This window comes from Triticum urartu, chromosome 2A, assembly GCF_056163025.1.
Source record: "Triticum urartu cultivar PI428250 chromosome 2A, HENAU_Tu73, whole genome shotgun sequence".
Taxonomy (NCBI): domain Eukaryota; kingdom Viridiplantae; phylum Streptophyta; class Magnoliopsida; order Poales; family Poaceae; genus Triticum; species Triticum urartu.
This window is the reverse complement of record NC_141874.1, coordinates 305,243,436-305,265,768: the sequence shown is the minus strand read 5'-3', so window position 1 is coordinate 305,265,768 and position 22,333 is coordinate 305,243,436. Positions and strand designations below refer to the sequence as shown.

At 44.6% G+C, this 22,333-nt stretch overlaps 1 protein-coding gene across 4 annotated transcripts; it reads right to left on the bottom strand.

Annotated features, from left to right (window-relative positions):
- Positions 1–492: 492 nt before the first annotated feature.
- Positions 493–2,597, bottom strand: LOC125536963 (rab GTPase-activating protein 22-like). Of its 4 annotated transcripts, none has more exons than XR_015616321.1 (4): positions 2,282–2,597; positions 2,017–2,145; positions 1,867–1,949; positions 493–1,051 (listed from the first exon to the last, which is right to left on the bottom strand). XR_015616321.1 is itself a non-coding variant. In XM_087543798.1 (4 exons), the coding sequence occupies exons 1-4, from the start codon at positions 2,442–2,444 to the stop codon at positions 865–867; spliced, it is 537 nt and encodes a 178-aa protein (XP_087399924.1). In that variant the 5' UTR covers positions 2,445–2,597; the 3' UTR covers positions 493–864. The 4 variants fall into 4 exon arrangements, 2 of the variants coding, with proteins under 2 accessions (XP_087399924.1, XP_087399925.1); XM_087543798.1 differs by having other exon boundaries at positions 1,867–1,964; positions 2,057–2,145; XR_015616322.1 differs by lacking the exon at positions 493–1,051 and adding an exon at positions 1,258–1,601.
- Between the last annotated feature and the right edge of the window lie 19,736 nt (positions 2,598–22,333).

The following is a 22,333-nucleotide window of genomic DNA, read 5'->3' as shown; positions in this document are numbered from 1 at the left end:
GATTGCAATGTTGTTAATATGAATTCTTTGAATATCCATGATGCTAATGATATGCAAAGCCATAAGGTTGGGGATGCTATGTTTGATGAATATGATATTTTTAGTCCTCCAAGTTTTGATGAGAATATTTATTATGATGAAAGCATGCCTCCTATTTATGATGATTATACTAGCACACATGTCCATGCGTTGCAACGGAAGAAAAAAAATCCAAATGACTCATCCATTCTTTCAAAGTGGGAACATGAGCGAAACAGGGTGGATAGGGGATAGAAGATCGACAAGTAGAAAAACATTCCTCGTTTTACTATCATTCCTAACAAAATGAGCTATAGAAAAAATTGTACAGTATTCTAAATAAGTGTATAGCTACAAAGAAAATGATCATAGTAGGATGCATACATTATTTAGCCAACAATTTTGTAATGATATGTTCACAAACTTTAGTTGTATTATTACTGGCTCGTGTATCATTCTCTCCCATAGAAATCATACAGCAAAAAGCTTCAGCACGCAAATGACCAACATACTCTGAATCAGTTCTCATACACAGACTCTCTAGAATATAAATTCAGACCATATACTTTTAGCTTCTACGACAAAGAAATTGAAGCAAGGAATGTTGTGTTGGTCAGTTCGTCCATGAGAAAATGCAGCTGAAGGCCTCCATCCTAAAAGCCAAGACCACAATACAGCAAAAAGCTTCAGAACGCAAGTGACCAACATACTCTAAATCAGTACTCATACACACTCGATAATATAAATTCAGACCATATACTTTCAGCTTCTACGACAAAGAAATTGAAGCAAGGAATGTTGCGTCGGCAGTTCGTCCATGAGAAACTGTAGCTAAAGGCCTCCATCCTAAAAGCCGAGACCACAACCGTCATCTTGTCGTGGTCGCTGTGTAACCGGAAGAAGGAGCGCACGCTGAGAAACCACAAGTTGGTGGCTGCCACTTTCATCTTCGACAGATCGTTGGCCGAGGTCAAGAGCCTTGACGGTGTCTGAGCAGAGGGCGAGCACACGCAGAGCATATATATGTAGACTCCTTAGAAAAATTGGAAAAAAACTCAACTTTGTCAGCCCGGCGAAAGGGCAGGTTAGTTCGAAATGTGCCACTTGCTGGTGTAAAAACATGGAGCAATGACGCATGTATGCTCAGGAAGCTATCTATTACATTATAATGGGATTAAAATTAGCTAGCTAGTACCGTATGTCTGTAAACTTGTCATCTTAATTGTGCAAAAACAAAAATCTGAAGCTAGCTGAGCATAAATGGTTTGGTGCCTCTTGGGTTGTTTTCTTGTCCTAACATCATAACATGGAGGAGGTACCAAGGATTCAGCATTAAGCTTTGATTTACCTCCATTATCCCTGTGATACTGGTGTTTGTAATGAACTAAATAGACAACTTGTTGTGCTGGGATGATTCATGATGGATTGCTAAGATGAGCTTCGCAACAACTACCATCATGCATGAGCATGGGTAACATCCAAAATTTCCCAATGCAGCCATGTTTTCATGTGTATTCTGTTGCTTATTTCCCTCTGAAAATTGACAAACATCCACACTTCTAGTCTTATATCCCTGTGAAAATCTATTAAACATACACAAATATGCTTTCTGAGTAAGAAATTATAATCCATAAATAAGAAAATTTTAACTTAATTAGTTTTACCAATATACATAACAAAATTTGATTTATCCATTACCGATTAACTGTAACAACACAGAAAATCAAGTCACACACTCACACCTCAAATCTTGAGGCATGCGTAGTCTGTTGAAGCCTCAAACATAGAACCATATCATGTGAATTTCCAAAAGAAAATTAGGACTCGATTTGCCTGTTTTATCCTTACCAGTTAGTTACTTCTGTATCTGTCAATTCCATGATCTTCCACAATGCTTCCAACCGCTTCATAACTCCGGTTGGTCCCTCGAGCTGAAAATTATCACGCTGAGATGCCACAAAATTTATATCATGCATCAAGTCATGCAAAAATACCAACCTAACATATGCCAGTATAGTTTGACATAGATACAAATTACCATCCTTCTTAGTAGCATCTCAAAACACCAAAAGGCATCTGCATCATCCTCGTATAGAACAATAAAAGGGGAAACCAGATCGCTCATACCTACAATCAACTTGTACCATTTAGGCAGTTTAAATAATTAAAGCAAAATGATGCAATGCTCCATTGCAATGCAAACCTTGACAGTATCCAGGGGAGGGATCAACCCATGCATAAAATGGAAGTATATCTGACGAACCTTCATGGAAGCCGCCGCTTGAACCCCGCAGGTCGCTGCCCATGGAGCCACTCGTCGCCGCAGCCCCTTCAGAATCGCCAGATCCAGCCACTTCCGCTCCATTCCCGGTGTCGGGCCTCGCGAGCTCCTCCCCTCGTCCTCCTACATCGACCCGAGCCGCCATGGAGGCCGCTGTGTCCGCGTTAACTGCGGGTGAACGCGCGAGTACGACCCTGCCTCCACGCCTCCTCTCGTCCGAGCAGCGTGCCGCCGGCGCCGTTCATGCGCTCGCCGTCGTCGTCCTGCTCCCGATCGGATCGGGAGCGCTGCCGCTAGATCTTCTTAACTCGCCCAGGACTGCGGGTTGAATAAAAAATAGTAGGGACTTCTTTGCAAAAAGGGCGCGACGGTGAACCCGACTGACTCAACCCATGCTTTATTATTAGGGAAAGATTGATGAAAGTGGGTTTGGAGGAGTGTCAACTTTAGGAAGTAATGATCCTACTATTTTGGAGGGTGTTGAATCCTAATGTGATACTTATGAAAGTGGATTTGGAGAGGTCATGACTTTATTTAGTGATGAATCCACTATTTCAGAAGAGGTTCCAATTGATTATGAGAACAAAGTTGCTTTCTATGATGATTATTGTGATGACATGTATGCTATAGAGATTAATGATAACCATGAAACTTGTCATCATGATTTTAATTTTCAATTGGATTATGCCTCACGTGATAGTTCTTTTGCTGAGTTTGCTCCCACTTCTATTCATGAGAAGAATTTTGCTTATGTGGAGAGTAATAAAAATTCTATGCTTGTGGCTCATGAAAATAATGCTTTATGTGATGGTTATATTGTTGAATTCATTCATGATGCTACTGAAAATTATTATGAGGGAGGAATATATTCTTGTAGGAATTGCAATAATACCAAGTTTTCTCTCTACGTGCTTAAAGTGTTAAAGCTATGCTTGTTTTGCCTTCCTATACTAGTTGATTATTGTTCCCATAACTTGTTTTCTCACAAAATCCCTATCCATAGGAAGTGGGTTAGACTTAAATGTGCTAGTCATATTCTTCATGATGCTCTCTTTATGATTCAATTCTTATCTTTTATGTGAGTATCATTGAAATCATCATGCCTAGCTGGGGGTGTTAAACGATAGCGCTTGTTGGGAGGCAGCCCAATTTTATTTTATTTCCTGTTTAGTAATAAATAATTCATCTATCCTCTATTATGATTGTGTTTTTTATGTTTTAATAAGTGTTTGTGCCAAGTAAAGAATTTAGGATCTTCTTGGGTGATTATTGTTTGATCTTGCTGATAAAGGCAGAAAGTTTGCGCTCACAAAAATAATTTTCACTTTTTACCAAAGAGCAATAAAATAACAATTCCAGCTGCAGTAGATCAATATACAAAATTTCCTGGTCTTCCTAAGTTTTTAGAATTTTTGGAGTTACATAAGTATTCGAAATCTCCTGATTACTATAGATTGTTCTGTTTTTGACAGATTCTGTTTTCATTGTGTTGTTTGCTTATTCTGATGAATCTATGAGTAGTATCGGAGGGTATGAACCATAGATAAGTTGGAATACAGTAGATATTACACCAATATAAATAAAGAATGAGTTCACAACAGTACCAAAAGTGGTGATTTCATTTTCTAAAACTAACGGAGCTTACGAGTTTTCTGTTGAGTTTTCTGTTGTGAAGTTTTCAAGTTTTGGATAAAGATTCGATGGAATATGTAATAAGGAGTGGCAAGAGTCTAAGCTTGGGGATACCCAAGGCACCCCAAGGTAATATTAAAGGACAACCAAGAGCCTAAGCTTGGGGATGCCCCGGATGGCATCCCCACTTTCGTCTTCATCTATCCGTAACTTTACTTGGAGCTATATTTTTACTCACCACATGATATGTGTTTTGCTTGGAGCGTCGTTTTATTTTATTTTATTTTGCTTTTTGTTTGAATAATATCCCAAGATCTGAAATTATTAAATGTTAGAGAGTCTTCACATAGTTTCATAATTATTCAACTACTCATTAATCTTCACTTATATCTTTCGGAGTAGTTTGTCATTTGCTCTAGTGTTTTACTTATATCTTTTTAGAGTACGGCGGTGGTTTTATTTTGATGAAATAGATGAACTATCATGCTTCACTTATATTATTTTGAGTGTCTTTTAGAACAGCATGGTAATTTGCTTTGGCTATAAAATTAGTCTTAATATGATAGGCACCCAAGATGGGTATAATAAAAACTTTCATATAAAGTGCATTGAATACTATGAAAAATTTGATACTTGATGATTGTTTTGAAATATGAAGATGATGATATTAGAGTCATGCTAGTTGAGTAGTTGTGAATTTAAGAGATGCTTGTGTTAAAGTTTTTGATTCCCGTAGCATGCACGTATGGTGAACCGTTATGTGATGAAGTCGGAGCATGATTTATTTTTTCATTTTCTTCCTTATGAGTGGCGGTCGGGGACGAGCAATGGGCTTTTCCTACCATTCTATCCCCCTAGGAGCATGCGCGTAGTACTTTGTTCCGATAACTAATAGATTTTTGCAAGAAGTATGAGAGTTCTTTATGACTAATGTTGAGTCCATGGATTATATGCACTCTCACCCTTCCACCATTGCTAACCTCTCTTGTGTCGCGCAACTTTCGATGGTAATATACACCCACCACTATCTTCCTCAAAATAGCCACCATACCTACCTATTATGACATTTCCATTGCCATTCCGAGATATATTGCTATGCAGCTTTCCACCATTCCGTTTATTATGACATGGTCCATCATTGTCATATTGCTTTGCATGATCATGAAGTTGACATCGTATTTGTGGCAAAACCACCTTCATAATTCCTTCATACATGTTATTCTTGATTCATTGCTCATCCAGGTACACCGCCAGAGGCATTCACATAGAGTCATATTTTGTTCTAAGTATCGAGTTGTAAATCTTGAGTTGTAAGTAAATAAAAGTGTGATGATTTTCATTATTAGAGCATCGTCCCATGTGAGGAAAGGATGATGGAAACTATGATTCCCCCACAAGTCGGGATGAGATTTTGGACGAAATATAAATATATAAAAATATAAAAGAGGCCAAAGAAGCTGAAAAGAAGAGGCCATAAAAAAGAGAAAAAGGCCCAAATAAAAAAATGAGAGAAAAAGAGAGAAGGGGAAATGTTACTACCCTTTTTCTACACTTGTGATTCAAAGTAGCACCATGATCTTCATGATAGAGTCTCTTATTTTGTCACTTTCATATACTAGTGGGAATTTTTCATTATAGAACTTGGCTTGTATATTCCAATGATTGGCTTCCTCAAGATGCCCTAGATCTTCGTGAGCAAGCAAGTTGGATGCACACCCACTTAGTTTCTTTTGTTGAGCTTTCATATATGTATAGCTCTAGTGTATCCGTTGCATGGCAATCCCTACTCCTTGCATTGACATTAATTTATGGGCATCTCCATAGCCCGTTGATTAGCCGCGTCAATGTGAGACTTTCTCCTTTTTTGTCTTCTCACACAACCTCCATCATCACATTCTATTCCACCCAGTGCTATGTCCATGGCTCGCGCTCATATATTGCGTGAAAGTTTAAAGAGTTTTAAAAGGCTAAGTATGAAACAATTGCTTGGCTTGTCATTGGGGTTGTGCATGATGAGAGCATTTTGTGTGACGAAAATGAAGCATGGCCAAACTATATGATTTTGTAGGGATAAGCTTTCTTTGGCTATGTTATTTTGATAGGACATAATTGCTTGGTTAGCATGCTTGAAGTATTATTATTTTTATGTCAATATTAAACTTTTGTCTTGGATCTTTTGGATCTTAACATTCATGCCACAATAAAGAAAATTACATTGAAAATTATGTTAGGTAGCATTCCACAACAAAAAAATTCTATTTTTATCATTTACCTACTTGAGGACGAGCAGGAATTAAGCTTGGGGATGCTTGATACGTCTCCAACGTATCTATAATTTTTTATTGTTCCATGCTATTATATTACCCATCTTGGATGTTTTATATGCATTTATATGCTATTTTATATGATATTTGGGACTAACCTATTAACCTAGAGCCTAGTGCCAGTTTCTGTATTTTTCCTTGTTTTTGTGTTCTATAGAAAAGGAATACAAAGCGGAGTCCAATTACGTGCCAATTTTTGATGATTTTTTATGGACCAAAAGAAGCTCCGGGAGTAAAAGAGTTGTGCCAATAGAGTCCTGGGCCATCCACGAGGGTGGGGGGGTGCGCCCTACCCCCCCTGATACGTCCATTTTGTATCATGCTTTTATATCAATATTTATTGCATTATGGGCTGTTATTACACATTATGTCACAATACTTATGCTTATTCTCTCTTATTTTACAAGGTTTACATAAAGAGGGAGAATGCCGACAACTGGGATTCTGGCTGGAAAAGGAGCAAATATTAGAGACCTATTCTGCACAGCTCCAAAAGTCCTGAAACTTCACGGATGATGTTTTCCAAATATATGAAAAACATTGAGCGCAAGAACTTCACCAGGGGGGCCACACCCCGCCCACGAGGGTGGGGGAGCGCCCCCTACCTTGTGGGCCCCGTGGTGGCCCTCCGGTGACCATCTTCTACTATATGGACTCTTTCGATGGAAAAAAAATCATAAGCCATCTTCTCGGATGAAACTCCGCCGCCACAAGGTGGAACCTTGGCGGAACCAATCTAGGGTTCTTGAGGGGCTGTTCTGCCGGGGAAACTTCCCTCCCAGAGGGAGAAATCATCACCATCGTCATCACCAACGCTCCTCTCATTGGGAGAGGGCAATCTCCATCAACATCTTCATCAGCACCATCTCATCTCAAAACCTGTCACATCCCTATTTCTGGTTTGCTCTGGGCTAGCTAGTCATGTGTGCATCATGTTTAAAATTCAATGAATTTTAAATGGGGACTTGTGAAAGCCTCAGAATCATTTTGAAAATGATCAAGATAAAAATTGCTTCAATTTGGCCCAAGAAAATGTTCCTGTTTTTCTCTAATAATATTGGCCAGAGTGAAAATTCCAACCAATATTTTTAGGAGCTCAGAAACATTTATTTTGGCCATTTGAATTAACTCAATAATTATTTGCTTTGGATTTATATTTAATATATATTAAATATAACTCCAATAATTCTGGAAGTTTGTGAGTGGATTTTTATATATTTTAGCAAGCCATATAATAACCTACAGAATTTATTAAAATGATTTAGTGGCTAAACTAAATCAGAACAAAGAAAAGAAAATAGGAAAAGAAAAACAAAATGGAATCAGAGAGGGAGAGAGAACTACCTGGGCCAACTTACCCGTCCTTCCAGCCCACCTGGTGGCCCAGCTGGCGGCCCAGCCCACAAGGGGCTCCCGTGTCTTCTCCTTCCTCTGCCAGAAGGACCGAGGTGCGTGGCCACCGCACGCCGGCACGCGCACGGCCACCTCCTGCCTGCTTGCCACTACTGGAGGTGTCCCCGAGCACCACACACTCCCCCTCGACCGCCTGCACACCTCTCCTCTCTCCCCCTCGAGCACTCTCCCTCCTCTGCTTCTCTCTCTCACCTGCGCCGAGCGCCGTCGTCGCCGCCGCTCGCTGTTGTCGTTGCCACAACCACTGCCTCGCCTCGCCAACACGCTTAGAGGCTCTGCCTCGACCCCCTCTTTCTTCCACCCTGAGCCACGCCACCGCGGGAGCTCCACATCGCCGCCACGAGTCATCTTCCCTGAGCACGGCCGCCGGATGCCATCGACAAATTCGCCGCTTCCAGGTCGACCCCGAGCCCACTGAGCTGCACTTCGACCTCCTAGTGAGCCTTGCCGTTTTTCCCCTCTCTCCCCAAGCTCATTTGCCTTCCCTAGCTAGCCTAGCCACCGCGCCCGAGAGCTTCGCCCCGCCGGCCATGGCGTCGCCGTGGCCATAGTCGCTACAGCTCGCGGACGTGCGTTCCATCGTGCTCAGCGTGCTCCCAAGAAGCCATATCACTGCTCATCTCTCTCTCCCGTACACCGTAGCGTCGCGCCGGTCGAGCCCGTGCTCCGACCGTCGCTGACCTTGACGCCGTCGTCTCCTCCGGCCATCCCACGGTCTCCTGCGTGTTCCATTGGATGCGTGAGAGCCTGGGCTTCGCACCGGTGGTCTCGGCCGCTAATTTGGTCGCCGGAGGGCAAAATCCGAGCCCCTCCGCCGTCTCGGCCTCGCCGGCGACTCAACGCCAGCAGGGTTTGACCCTTGTTTAACCTCCCTTGCGTCCTGACGTGTGGGCCCAAGCCCCTGATTAGTTAACTCCAGATTAATTAGAACTAACTAATTTAGACAACTAAACAAGTCAATGACATGTGGGCCCCGCCCTGCTAACAGCCTGGTTAGGGTTAGTTTAACACTAACTAACTCAGTTAGTGGACTTAGTCACTGACCAGTGGGTCCCACTGGTCAGGTTTGACCTGGCGGACCCAGTTGACCTGCTGACATCACACCTATGTCATGATGACGCAGTAAAGCATTTTCTGGATTTAAGTTTTTTCAGGAAATTCCATAAAATGTTTTAAACTTCCAAAAATCATAGAAATTCAACCGTAGCTCAGAATGAAATAAATTATATATGAAAAATGACTAGAAAAACATGAAGAATCTATTTATGCCACTTTGATGTATGATTGAACAAGTTAACCTATGTGAATAGGATAAATCATGATTAGGGCAATTTATGAACTAGCATTTGGAGTTGGAGTTTAACCCTGTTTGAATTCCACTTCAATTAACTTGGCTTACTACTGCATTAGGTCAATTTAGTTCCTTAACATGACATGGCATTCATTTGATTGTGCATTGCAGTGAATGTTGGTTCTTTTGTGTTTTCCGGTGATTGTCCCCTCCCAATAGACGTTACTTCGATGATGTGATCGATGACACCGATGAAGAGTTATACTATCTTCAGAAGTGCCAGGCAAGAAAAACCCCCTTGTTCATTCTGAAACAATCCCAGTCTCTTGCTCCTACTCTCTTTTACTGAATTAGGACAACAACGATTCATCTGTTACTTGCTGCGGTAGCTGAACCCCTTTATCCTTTGCATGACCTGTCATTGCCACAGTAAATAGATGAAACCCACTAGCATTAGTAGTTGTTGTTTGAGCCCTGATGTGCCTACTCATTCATGCTTGTTTGTCATGCCTGCTATGCTTAGAGTTGTGTCAGGTCTGATTCATCGGGGATGAATTGGAACAGTGATGAACATGTCCTAATGTGTGTGAGCTAAGTGTGTTGAACACGATTTTGTAAAGGTATCGATGAGAGGCCATGTAGGAGTACATGGTGGGTTGTTTCATTGGAACCGTCCTTAAGCACCGAGATCTGTATATGTGATTTAAGAACCAGCTACTACCATGCATTGGGCCCGAAACCAATGGACCCTCTCGGCTTCTTAACCACTCTAGTCCTCTGTCCAGGAGTTGCAACTAGTTTCTGGTGTTTATAGGATATGTGTTGGCGGCCGTGCGTAGCGCTGACCCTAGGGGTGGGCTATGATGCGGTAGATACATCGTGGCCGGGCATGTCGGGCGCCCGTTTGGTGTCTCGGAACCCTGTACACATCGTTCAGGGCCGTATGTGGAAACCTCGGCCGGACTCCCTGCGGATGGAACCTGGATAGGCGATAAACCTGGACTAGAGACTTGAGTGTTTAGGTAGGCCATGGCCGACACCCTCGTTGGGCTTCTGCTTGAAGGTTGCCGAGTACATGTCGTGTAAACGATGGTAAGTGGTGAGAGCGTGTGTGAAGAAGTACAGCCCTGCAGGGTTAACATCATCTATTCGAATAGCCGCGTACGCGTTAAAGGACTGCTTGGTTGCCTATACAGTTCATAGATAACTTGAAGTGGATACTCTAAAACTCGCAAGATAAGCGTGAGTGCTATGGATGGCCTTCTCGTAGGGAGACGGGAGCAGATCCATAGTGGTGTATTGATATGGTGAATATGTGGACTCGTGTGCGCCACCTCAAAAGAGTTGCTTGCGGTCGTAGTTCAGGTTAGCCACTGAGTCAAAGCTGGCTTGCTGCAGTTAAACTCCACTACCCCTTTGTTGATACCGATGCATATGTATTTAGTTCTGATGTAAGTCTTGCTGGGTACATTTGTACTCACGTTTGCTTAATTTATGTTTGCATACAGACTTCAGTCTTGCTAGTAGTTCCGCGTGGACTTCGACATTTAGCTTGATACCTCAGCTATGATCTTGTGCCCTCGGCAGGATCTGGTAGATAGTCAGGCTTCTTAGCCTTTTTCATTTGTAGATGTCTATACTCAGACATGTTAAGCTTCTGCATGTGCTTTGATTTGTATGCTATGATTGTTGGGTCATGAGACCCATGTTTGTATATCTCGCTCCTCGGAGCCTAATGAATAATACTTGAGTCATAGAGTTATGTTGTGATGCCATGTTGTAATTACACATATCGAGCATATTGTGTGTATGATTGAAATGCTTGGTATGTGTGGGATCCGACAACCTAGTTGTTTATCCTTGGTGGCCTCTCTTATGGGGAAATGTAGTCTTGTGCTTCCATGAGCCATAGTAGTCCGCTATAGCCCGGTTCACCGGAGTCCTGCTAGCCCAGCACTACTGCTCCGGAGCACTTGACTGGCCGACATGTGATTCACTTCGTTCCTGTGTCTGTCCCTTCGGGGAAATGTCACGTGGTGACATCCGGAGTCCTGCCTAGCCTGCTACAGCCCGGGTTCCCAGAGTCCTATTAGCCCAGTGCTATAGCCCGGATTCACACGCTGCTGACCGACATGCTCGACGTTGATTCATGTATGCCTGTCCCTGTAAGTTAGTGCCACTTTGGGTTCACGACTAGTCATGTCGGCTCGGGTGCTCTGTCATATGGATGCTAGCGACACTATCATATACATGAGCCAAAAGGCGCAAACGGTCCTGGGCCATGGTAAGGCGACACCCGTGGGAATACCGTGCGTGAGGCCGCAAAGTGATATGAGGTGTTACAGGCTAGATCGGTGTGACTTAGAATCGGGGTCCTGACAGCTTTGGTATCAGAGCTTGACTGTCTATAGGATTACCAAGCCAAACTGGTCGAAGTTGAGTCTAGAAATGCTGTAGTTATATAAGGGAATTGATTGTGGAAGGGAACATAAGGCTCTTTTTACTCCTTTACCTTATGCCCTTCTGATCTGAGTCACCCTCTTCTCTTCTACGGGGATTAAGAACTAGGCTTCTCATCTTTCTATCAGGATCACGTGTTACTAATCCGTAGACTTGTAGGATTGTTGGATTCAAGTCTCAGTTCAGTTTCTATTACTTTTGTATGTTCATAGCTGGCCTCAGAACCTTGATATTGTGATGTTAAGTGGTTATGCCACTATTTTGCAGGATGTCTCAAATATTTTTGAGCATTTACAGTCGTTATGCTGTCCGAGTCATCCCAGGTTTCTAAATAGTCTGATGCATTTGTAAATTCCTTCTTCCCGTTCTCGATGTTCCTTTGGGCCAGATTAAGCACACTACACGGTTTGTGAGGTACTCCGTTGCCTCGGCGTATATGTTGGAGCTACTATTATGACTCTAGGTGTCTTATGAAACCATCTAGTAATCTATCCATGTTTTGTGTTCCCAGTGTGTGATTCTGGCCATTATTCTCGAAAGCATCCCGTGATGCCATGTAGTTGTAGGTATTCTATTCATGGGTTCTTGAACCCGAGATTCACCCTACTTACCTCATGTTGATAGTGTTGGATAGTTCCTTTAGGATATTAGTAACCTTTGCGATAGTCCTCGAGGTCTGTGGTACAACGTTCTTCCAATACCATGAACCAATATGGCAGGAGTTCTCTTGAACCAAAATATCACAAACAGAGTACTCTTGAGGAGTTCTCCATTCTATATTGTGACTCTGCCACTTCAACATTTCTGCATGGGTTATCCGGAAGAAATAACATGCTAATCCATGCATCCATAACTCAGAAAATTATATGTTCCTTGAGTTGTTCCTCTTCATTTGTATTTCGACCATCATCTATCAATTGATAGTCAGGAGTAATTGTGCATCCATGTTTATCAATGCTTATTATTCTTGTGGTCCGTCAAGCCATTCTATTCCAGAATGACTAGGAGAAACAAGCTCCAGTACCTCATCCATTTCTATGATTGGGTCAAAGCAGTTGTATTCCGCAGATCAAATGCAATCAAGCTTTTGATTCTGTTCTACCCTGAAGTATTACCCACTTTATGTCAAGAATATCGTGGGAATTGCACCATCTCTTATGAATTCTTGATGTAGTGATACTTCGCACCATCATCATTCATTCCTCGGTCCCATGCTGTCGCAACCGGAATGCCGGCAAGTGAACCATGATGTGTGAAATCAATACTGCTAGCAACCATGTTGCTTGGTAGTTAATGGATACTAATATCATTCTTAGCATGTTGGTTATCGAAACACTATTCTAGGATTGATCGTGCTACCTAGTCCTTATTTCCGGTGCACTTTTCGATCAATGAGTTAGGATTATTCAACCCCTTGCTTATTTGATCATATCGTCTTGCTCTGAAAAGCAAGATTGTTCTCGAGCTTAATAGCATATCGGTGGTTCGTGGTTTTCCGAATATCTTCTCGGAAGTATCACCAGGTCGTCACCTAACCGCTATGTTGAGTTCGTGATCATGTTGGTTTTTCTCTAAACCAGCCATTCTCTAAGAATCTGTGTTGGATACCCTGAGCTAGTTGGTTAAGCTAAACAACAACTTGGAGAGTTGGAAGATAAACGCTTGCCTAACTTAGTTCGTTCTATGGGATATCCTTGTGTGTGTGTGTGTGTTGAAGAGAGATGATATCTTCATCGATTGTTCCTCGTGATCGGTTGTTGAATTTATTGCCTTGTCAAAACTTTGACTTGAGTATGGGCTATCGTCAAGTCAAATCAGAACCAACGATGTTCGTAATGTTGTCTTACCCGTGGTTGATCCCTCGAGCATACACCATTACATCTTGTGGTCTGACCAATACTATCATCGTGTTCACATGATGGTGGAAGTCCAGTGATATGAAATGGGGACTTGTGAAAGCCTCAGAATCATTTTGAAAATATCAAGATAAAAATTGCTTCAATTTGGCCCAAGAAAATGTTCCTGTTTTTCTCTAATAATATTGGCCAGAGTGAAAATTCCAACCAATATTTTTAGGAGCTCAGAAACATTTATTTTGGCCATTTGAATTAACTCAATAATTATTTGCTTTGGATTTATATTTAATATATATATTAAATATAACTCCAATAATTCTGGAAGTTTGTGAGTGGCTTTATATATATTTTAGCAAGCCATATAATAACCTACAGAATTTATTAAAATGATTTAGTGGCCCAGAGAGGGAGAGAGAACTACCTGGGCCAACTTACCTGTCCTTCCAGCCCACCTAGTGGCCCAGCTGGCGGCCCAGCCCACCAGGGGCTCCCGTGTCTTCTCCTTCCTCTGCTAGAAGGACCGAGGCACGTGGCCACCGCACGCCGGCACGCGCACGGCCACCTCCTGCCTGCTTGCCGCTGCTGGAGTCGTTCCCGAGCGCCACGCACTCCCCCTCGACCGCCTGCACCTCTCCTCTCTCCCCCTCGAGCACTCTCCCCTCCTCTGCTTCTCTCTCTCACCTGCGCCGAGCGCCGTCGTTGCCGCCGCTCGCTGTTGTCGTGGCCACAGCCACTGCCTCGCCTCGCCAACACGCTCAGAGGCTCCGACTCGACCCCCTCTTTCTTCCACCCCGAGCCACGCCACCGCGGGAGCCCCACATCGCCGCCACGAGTCGTCTTCCCCGAGCATGGCCGCCAGACGCCATCGACAAATTCGGCGCTTCCAGGTCGAACCCAAGCCCACTGAGCTGCACTTCGACCTCCCAGTGAGCCTCGCCGTTTTTCCCCTCTCTCCCCAAGCTTGTTTGCCTCCCCTAGCTAGCCTAGCCACCGCGCCCGAGAGCTTCGCCCCGCCAACCATGGCGTCGCCGTGGCCATAGTCGCTACAACTCACGGACGTGCGTTCCATCGTGCTCAGCGTGCTCCCAGGAAGCCATATCACTGCTCATCTCTCTCTCCCGTACACCGTAGCGTCGCGCCGGTCGAGCCCGTGCTCCGGCCACCGCTGACCTTGACGCTGTCGTCGCCTCCGGCCATCCCACGGTCACCTGCGTGTTCCATTGGATGCGCGAGAGCCTGGGCTTCGCACCGGTGGTCTCGGCCGCTAATTTGGTCGCCGGAGGGCAAAATCCGAGCCCCTCCGGCGTCTCGGCCTCGCCGGCGACTCAACGCCGGCAGGGTTTGACCCCTGTTTGACCTCCCCTGCGTCCTGACGTGTGGGCCCAAGCCCCTGATTAGTTAACTCTAGATTAATTAGAACTAACTAATTTAGAAAACTAAACAAGTCACTGACATGTGGGCCTCGCCCTGCTAACAGCCTGGTTAGGGTTAGTTTAACACTAACTAACTTAGTTAGTGGATTGAGTCACTGACCAGTGGGTTCCACTGGTCAGGTTTGACCCGGCCGACCTAGTTGACCTGCTGACGTCACACCTATGTCATGCTGACGCAGTAAAGCATTTTCTGGAGTTATGTTTTTTCAGGAAATTCCAGAAAATGTTTTAAACTTCCAAAAATCATAGAAATTCAACCGTAGCTCAGAATGAAATAAATTATATATGAAAAATGATCATAAAAATATGAAGAATCTGTTTATGGAACTCCCATGCATGATTGAACAAGTTAACCTAACTGAATAGGATAAATCATGATTAGGGAAATTTATGAACTAGCATTTGGAGTTGGAGTTTAACCCTGTTTGAATTCCACTTCAATTAACTTGGCTTACTACTGCATTAGGTCAATTTAGTTCCTTAACATGACATGGCATTCATTTGATTGTGCATTGTAGTGAATGTTGGTTCTTTTGTGTTTGCCGGTGATTGTCCCCTCTCAGTAGACGTTACTTCGATGATGTGATCGATGACACCGATGAAGAGTTATACTATCTTCAGAAGTGCCAGGCAAGCAAAACCCCCTTGTTCATTCCGATACAATCCCACTCTCTCGCTCCTGCTCTCTTTTACTGAATTAGGAAAACAACGATTCATCTGTTACTTGCTGCGGTAGCTGAACCCCTTTATCCTTTGCATGACCTGTCATTGCCGCAGTAAATAGATGAAACCCACTAGCATGAGTAGGAGTTGTTTGAGCCCTGATGTGCCTACTCATTCATGCTTGTTTGTCATGCCTGCTATGCTTAGAGTTGTGTCAGGTCTGATTCATCGGGGATGAATTGGAACAGTGATGAACATGTCCTAATGTGTGTGAGCTAAGTGTGTTGAAAACGATTTGGTAAAGTTATAGATGAGAGGCCATGTAGGAGTACATGGTGGGTTGTTTCATCGGAACCGTCCTTAAGCACCGAGATCTGTATATGTGATTTAAGAACCAGCTACTACCATGCATTGGGCCCGAAACCAATGGACCCTCTCGGCTTCTTAACCACTCTAGTCCTCTGTCCAGGAGTTTCAACTAGTTTCTGGTGTTTATAGGATATGTTTTGGCGGCCGTGCGTAGCGCTGATGTAACACCCCGGACGTAACTTTCCCAATTTGTACTCCAACTCTTGCCATTTCCGGCGTTAAGCTAATTTATTTCCTCGGGTTTGGTTTCTTTGTCTCCATGTGTTGTTGTCATTGTCATGCATCTCTTATCATGTCATCATGTGCATTGCATTTGCATACGTGTTCGTCTCTTGCATTCGAGCATTTTCCCCGTTGTCCGTTTTGCATTCCGGCGCTTCGTTCTCCTACGGTGGTCATTTCTAGCTTTCTTTCATGTGTGGGGATTAAACATTTCCGGATTGGACCGAGACTTGCCAAGCGGCCTTGGTTTACTACCGGTAGACCGCCTGTCAAGTTTCGTACCATTTGGACTTCGTTTGATACTCCAACGGTTAACCGAGGGACCGAAAAGGCCTCGTGTGTGTTGCAGCCCAACACCCCTCCAATTTGGCCCAAAACCCACCTAACTCTGCTCCATCATCTAGAGTGTTTGATCACGATTGCGTGGCCGAAAACCGCACCTCATTTGGACTCTCCTAGCTCCCTCTATGCCTATTTAAAGGCCCCCCCCGATTTTCGGATCTCCTCCTACCTCCGAAACCCTAAAATACCACCTCGCGCGCCGGACATGTCCGTTTCTCGCCGGACAAGCGCCGCCGCTGCCCGCAGCCACTGAGGGGCCACCACGTGGCCTCGCCGCCGCCTCCCACCGCGCGGCCCGGGAGGCCCAGGGAGGGCCCCCGCGGCCAGGAGCCGCCGCCGCCCGGCTCCATCTCCCGCCTGCCCGTGCCGCCTCCCGCCTGCCCGCGCCGCTCCCCGGCTGCCCCGCCGCAGCGCACCATCTCCGGTGGCCCCGCGCCGCCCTGCGCCATCGCCGGCGGCCGCCGCTCGCCCGCACCGCGCCGCGCCGCCGCCGCCTCGCCGCGCGCCGCCGCCCGGCCCGGATCCGGCGAGATCCGGCCGCCTCCTCCTCCCCTCGCCAAGATCCGGCCGCCACCACGCCATTTCCGGCCAACTACAGTGCTTCCTCTGGCGAACTTCGAAATCCGTGCAAACCCTAGATCGGAGGTCGAAAATCTACGAAGTCCCTGATATTTTCAGTCCATATGCCCCTGTTCGTGGCTCCGTAACTTTTCATCCGTAGCTCCGATTCATGCATATAGCATATCAAAATGTTCATCTCTGAGAGTACATAATTTCATTCCATTGCATCATTTTCATTTGAGCTCATCTTGATGCCCGAAATGCTGTTAGAAGGAGGCTACTTGAGTTAATTGTCAGATCTGCTGCTCCGTTTAGGTTTTTGTCATTTTTGCCATGATTAATGTGTGCATGATATGCCTTGATGCTCTACATGTGTTTTGTTAAGGGTTTTGTCATCTTTCCAGAGGTGCAACCCATGTATTTTTGTGATGTGTGTGGTGTCTTATGCAAGCTTGCAAAGTGGTGCACTTAGTAATTCTGTTTTCAGGTACTTAGCAATTTCACCAAGTCCTTTAGCTGTTTATCTCATGATGCCATATGTTCATGTTGTTTCCTAGTGATTCGTGGCTCTTTTGAGGATGATCAGTAAGGATGTTTTGTTAATATTGTAGTGCTCTATCCATCCATGTCTTTGTTTGCAATTATGGAGCACCCTAGCTTGAGTCAATCGAGCTCTACTTTTGCTACTTTGTGAATCTGGGCATATTGTCAACTTGTTTGCAATTTTGCCGATGATGTTGTAGTTGATCTGTGCATGCTATGCTATTGTTATTGCCATTTCGAGCTTGCATTTTGTGCCTTCTTGATGGGTGTATGCTTGTCTTGCCATGACTTGCACCATAGTGAGTGCATCGAGCTCGTAAACATGTCTACTTGAGTTATATTTCAGCATGTCTCAGTTTTCACTAAGTCTGAAAACTGATTATGTTTTTGCTATGTTCACGTGCTTGCAATTGTATTTTCTGATCCCTTTTGGCTCAAGGTCACTAAGGGACTTTTGTTAAGCTCTTTGAGTAGCTCTATGACATACTTTACTTTGCCATGTTCAGATCCTGTAGCATGTAGTTTTGTTGCTCCGAAGAGGGCTACCTGATCTGAAATTCCAGACAAGTGTTAATTTCACCAAGTCTGAGATCTGTTTGCCATATGCATTTTTGCCATGCTTGTTTGAACCTGTTAATGGATGAATTGGCCGTAGCTCAGTGCTATACTTTCGCTAAGAATCTTGTGTGCATCCCTGCCATGTATTTTGTTGTCATGTGTGGGTGCTGTAGCATGTTCATTTCATTGCATTTAGATGCCTACTTGCTGTAAATCGCAGACCGGTATCATTTTTGTATCGCTTGCCATTTCCAAACCATAACTCCGATTCCGGCGTTCTTTATATCGTTTTCAAGTGATTTAATCTCATCTTTCCAGTGGCACACTTGGATTTCCATGTTGAGGCCAGGTTCATGCATTTCCTGTCATATCTTGCATTTTGCATCCCGCATCGCATCCCGCATAGCATATCATCATTGCATCATATTGCTTGACCCTTGCACGTGGTTGATTGTATCCTTGTTGCTTGTTTGTTTTGTTTGGGTAGAGCCGGGAGACGATTTCGCTAATGAGGAGCCCGTTGAGTTTGCTTTCGAGGATCCAGTCAACTCTGACAACTGTGCAGGCAAGATGATCATACCCTCGAAATCACCACTATCTTTGCGATGCTAGTTTGCTCGCTCTTTTGCTATGCCAATGCTATGATGCCTACCATTTGCTTTCAAGCCTCCCAAATTGCCATGTTAAATCTCTAACCCACCAAGTCCTAGCAAACCGTTGATTGGCTATGTTACCGCTTTGCTCAGCCCCTCTTACAGCGTTGCTAGTTGCAGGTGAAGATTGGAGCCCGTTCCTCGTTGGAACATTTATTTACTTGTTGGGATATCATTATATTGCTATGTTATCTTAATGCATCTATATACTTGGTAAAGGGTGGAAGGCTCGGCCTCTCGCCTAGTGTTTTGTTCCACTCTTGCCGCCCTAGTTTCCGTCATATCGGTGTTATGTTCCCGGATTTTGCGTTCCTTACGCGGTTGGGTTATAATGGGAACCCCTTGATAGTTTGCCTCGATTAAAGCTTTTCCAGCAATGCCCACCCTTGGTTTTACCATTTGCAACCTAGCCTTTTTCTTTCCCTTGGGTTCTGCAGACTCAAGGGTCATCATTGTTTTAACCCCCCCGGGCCAGTGCTCCTCTGAGTGTTGGTCCAAATAGAGCCACTTGCAGCGCCACCTCGGGGCAACTTGAGGGATGGTTTTAGTTGTACGTAGTGTTCATCTGAGTGTGCCCTGAGAAAGAGATATGTGCAGCTCCTATCGGGATTTGTCGGCACATTCGGGCGGTGTTGCTGGATTTGTTTTAACCTGTCGAAGTGTCTTGAGTAACCAAGATACCGAGTCTGATCGGAACGTCTTGGGAGGAGGTCTATTCCTTCATTGACCGTGAGAGCTTGTCATGGGCTAAGTTGGGACTCCCCTGCAGGGATTTGAACTTTCGAAAGCCGTGCCCGCGGTTATGGCAGATGGGAATTTGTTAATGTACGGTTGTAGATAACTTGAACCTTAAATTAATTAAAATGAATCAACCGAGTGTATTTCCGTGATGGCCTCTTCTCGGCGGAGTCCGGGAAGTGGACACGGTGTTGGAGTAATGTTTGCGCAGGTTGTTCTCTAGCTTCTCGCTCGCGCTTTGCCTCCTCTTCTCGCTCTCTTTTGCGAATAAGTTAGCCACCATACTTGCTAGTCGCTTGCTGCAGCTCCACATATTTTTACCTTGCCTTACCTACAAGCTTAAATAGTCTTGATCGCGAGGGTGCGAGATTGCTGAGTCCCTGTGGCTCACAGATTACTATTACACCCGATGCAGGGCCTGATGATTCCGCTCCAGGAGACACGTATGAGCTCAAGTGGGAGTTCGACGAAGACTCTCAACGTTACTATGTTTCCTTTCCCGATGATCAGTAGTGGTGCCCAGTTGGGGGTGATTGGGACCGTGTCGCATGTTGGGTTATCTTTTATTTTGGCGCCGTAGTCGGGCCATGAGTGTTTGTATGATGTAATGTTATTTATGTACTTGATTGACGTGGGGAGTGTAAGCCAACTATGTTATCTCTCCTTTTATTATTATATTACATGGGATGTTTGTGAAGATTGCCTAACTTGCGACATATGCCTTCAATGCGATTATGTCTCTAAGTCGTGCCTCGACACGTGGGAGCTATAGTCGCATCGAGGGTGTTACAGCTGACCCTAGGGGTGGGCTATGATGCAGTAGATACACCATGGCCGGGCATGCTGGGCGCTTGTTTGTGTTTTGGAACCTTGTACACATCGTTCGGGGCCGTATGTGGAAACCTCAGCAGGACTCCATGCGGATGGAACTTGGATAGGCGATAAACCTGGACTAGAGACTTGAGAGTTTAGTTAGGCTGTGGCCAACACCCTCGTTGGGCTTCCGCTTGAAGGTTGCCGAGTATATGTCATGTAAACGACGGTAAGTGGTGAGAGCGTGTGTGAAGAAGTACACCCCTGCATGGTTAACATCATCTATTTGAATAGTCATGTCCGCGGTAAAGGACTGCTTGGTTGCCTATAGAGTTCATAGATAACTTGAGGTGGATACTCTGAAACTCGCAAGATAAGCGTGAGTGCTATGGATGGCCTTCTTGTAGGGAGACGGGAGCGGATCCATAGTGGTGTATTGATATGGTGAATATGTGGACTCGTGTGCACCACCTCAAAAGAGTTGCTTGCAGTCGTAGTTCAGGTTAGCCACTGAGTCAAAGCTGGCTTGCTGTAGTTAAACTCCACTACCCCTTTGTTGATACCGATGCATATGTAGTTAGTTCTGATGTAAGTCTTGCTGGGTACATTTGTACTCACGTTTTCCTAATTTATGTTTGCAGAGAGACTTCAGTCTCGCTAGTAGTTCCGCGTGGACTTCAACGTTTAGCTTGATACCTCAGCTACGATCTTGTGCCCTCGGCAGGATATGGTAGATAGTCAGGCTTCTTAGCCTTTTTCATTTGTAGATGTTTGTACTCAGACATGTTAAGCTTCCGCATGTGCTTTGATTTGTATGCTATGATTGTTGGGTCATGAGACCCATGTTTGTATATCTCACTCCTCGGAGCCTAATGAATAATACTTGAGTCATAGAGTTATGTTGTGATGCCATGTTGTAATTACACATATCGAGCATATTGTGTGTATGATTGAAATGCTTGGTATGTGTGGGATCCGACAACCTAGTTGTTTATCCTTGGTAGCCTCTCTTATGGGGAAATGTAGTCTTGTGCTTCCATGAGCCATAGTAGTCCGCTATAGCCCGGTTCACCGGAGTCCTGATAGCCCAGCACTACTGCTCTGGAGCACTTGACTAGCCGACATGTGATTCACTTCATTCTTGTGTCTGTCCCTTCGGGGAAATGTCACGTGGTGACATCCGGAGTCCTGCCTAGCCTGCTACAGCCCGGGTTCCCGGAGTCCTGTTAGCCTAGTGCTACAGCCCGGATTCACACGCTGCTGACCGACATGCTCGATGTTGATTCATGTATGCCTGCCCCCGTAAGTTAGTGCCACTTTGGGTTCACGACTAGTCATGTCGGCCCGGGTTCTCTGTCATATGGATGCTAGCGACACTATCATATACGTGAGCCAAAAGGCGCAAACGGTCCCGGGCCATGGTAAGGCGACACCCATGGGAATACCGTGCATGAGGCCGCAAAGTGATACGAGGTGTTACAGGCTAGATCGGTGTGACTTAGAATCGGGGTCCTGACAAAACCCTAGTTCATCTCTTGTATCCAATTCTTGTCTCCAAGTCCGGGATTGGTGCTAGTAGGTTGCTAGTAGTGTTAATTACTCCTTGTAGTTGATGCTAGTTGGTTTAATTGGTGGAAGATCATATGTTCAGATCCTATATGCACAGTAATACCCCTCTGATTATGTACATGTTTATGCTTTGTGAGTAGTTACTTTTGTTCCTAAGGACATGGGAGAAGTCTTGCTATTAGTAGTCATGTGAGTTTGGTATTCGTTCGATATTTTGATAAGATGTATGTTGTCTGTCCTCTAGTGGTGTTATGTGAACGTCGACTACATGACACTTCACCATTGTTTGGGCCTAGAGGAAGGCATTGGGAAGTAATAAGTAGATGATGGGTTGCTAGAGTGACAGAAGCTTAAACCCTAGTTTATGTATTGCTTCGTAAGGGGCTGATTTGGATCCATATGTTTCATGCTATGGTTAGGTTTACCTTAGTACTTTTGTTGTATTTGCGGATGCTTGCAATAGAGGTTAATCATAAGTGGGATGCTTGTCCAAGTGAGGGCAGCACCCAAGCACCGGTCAACCCACATACCAAATTATCAAAGTACCGAACGTGAATCATATGAGCGTGATGAAAACTGGCTTGACGATATTCC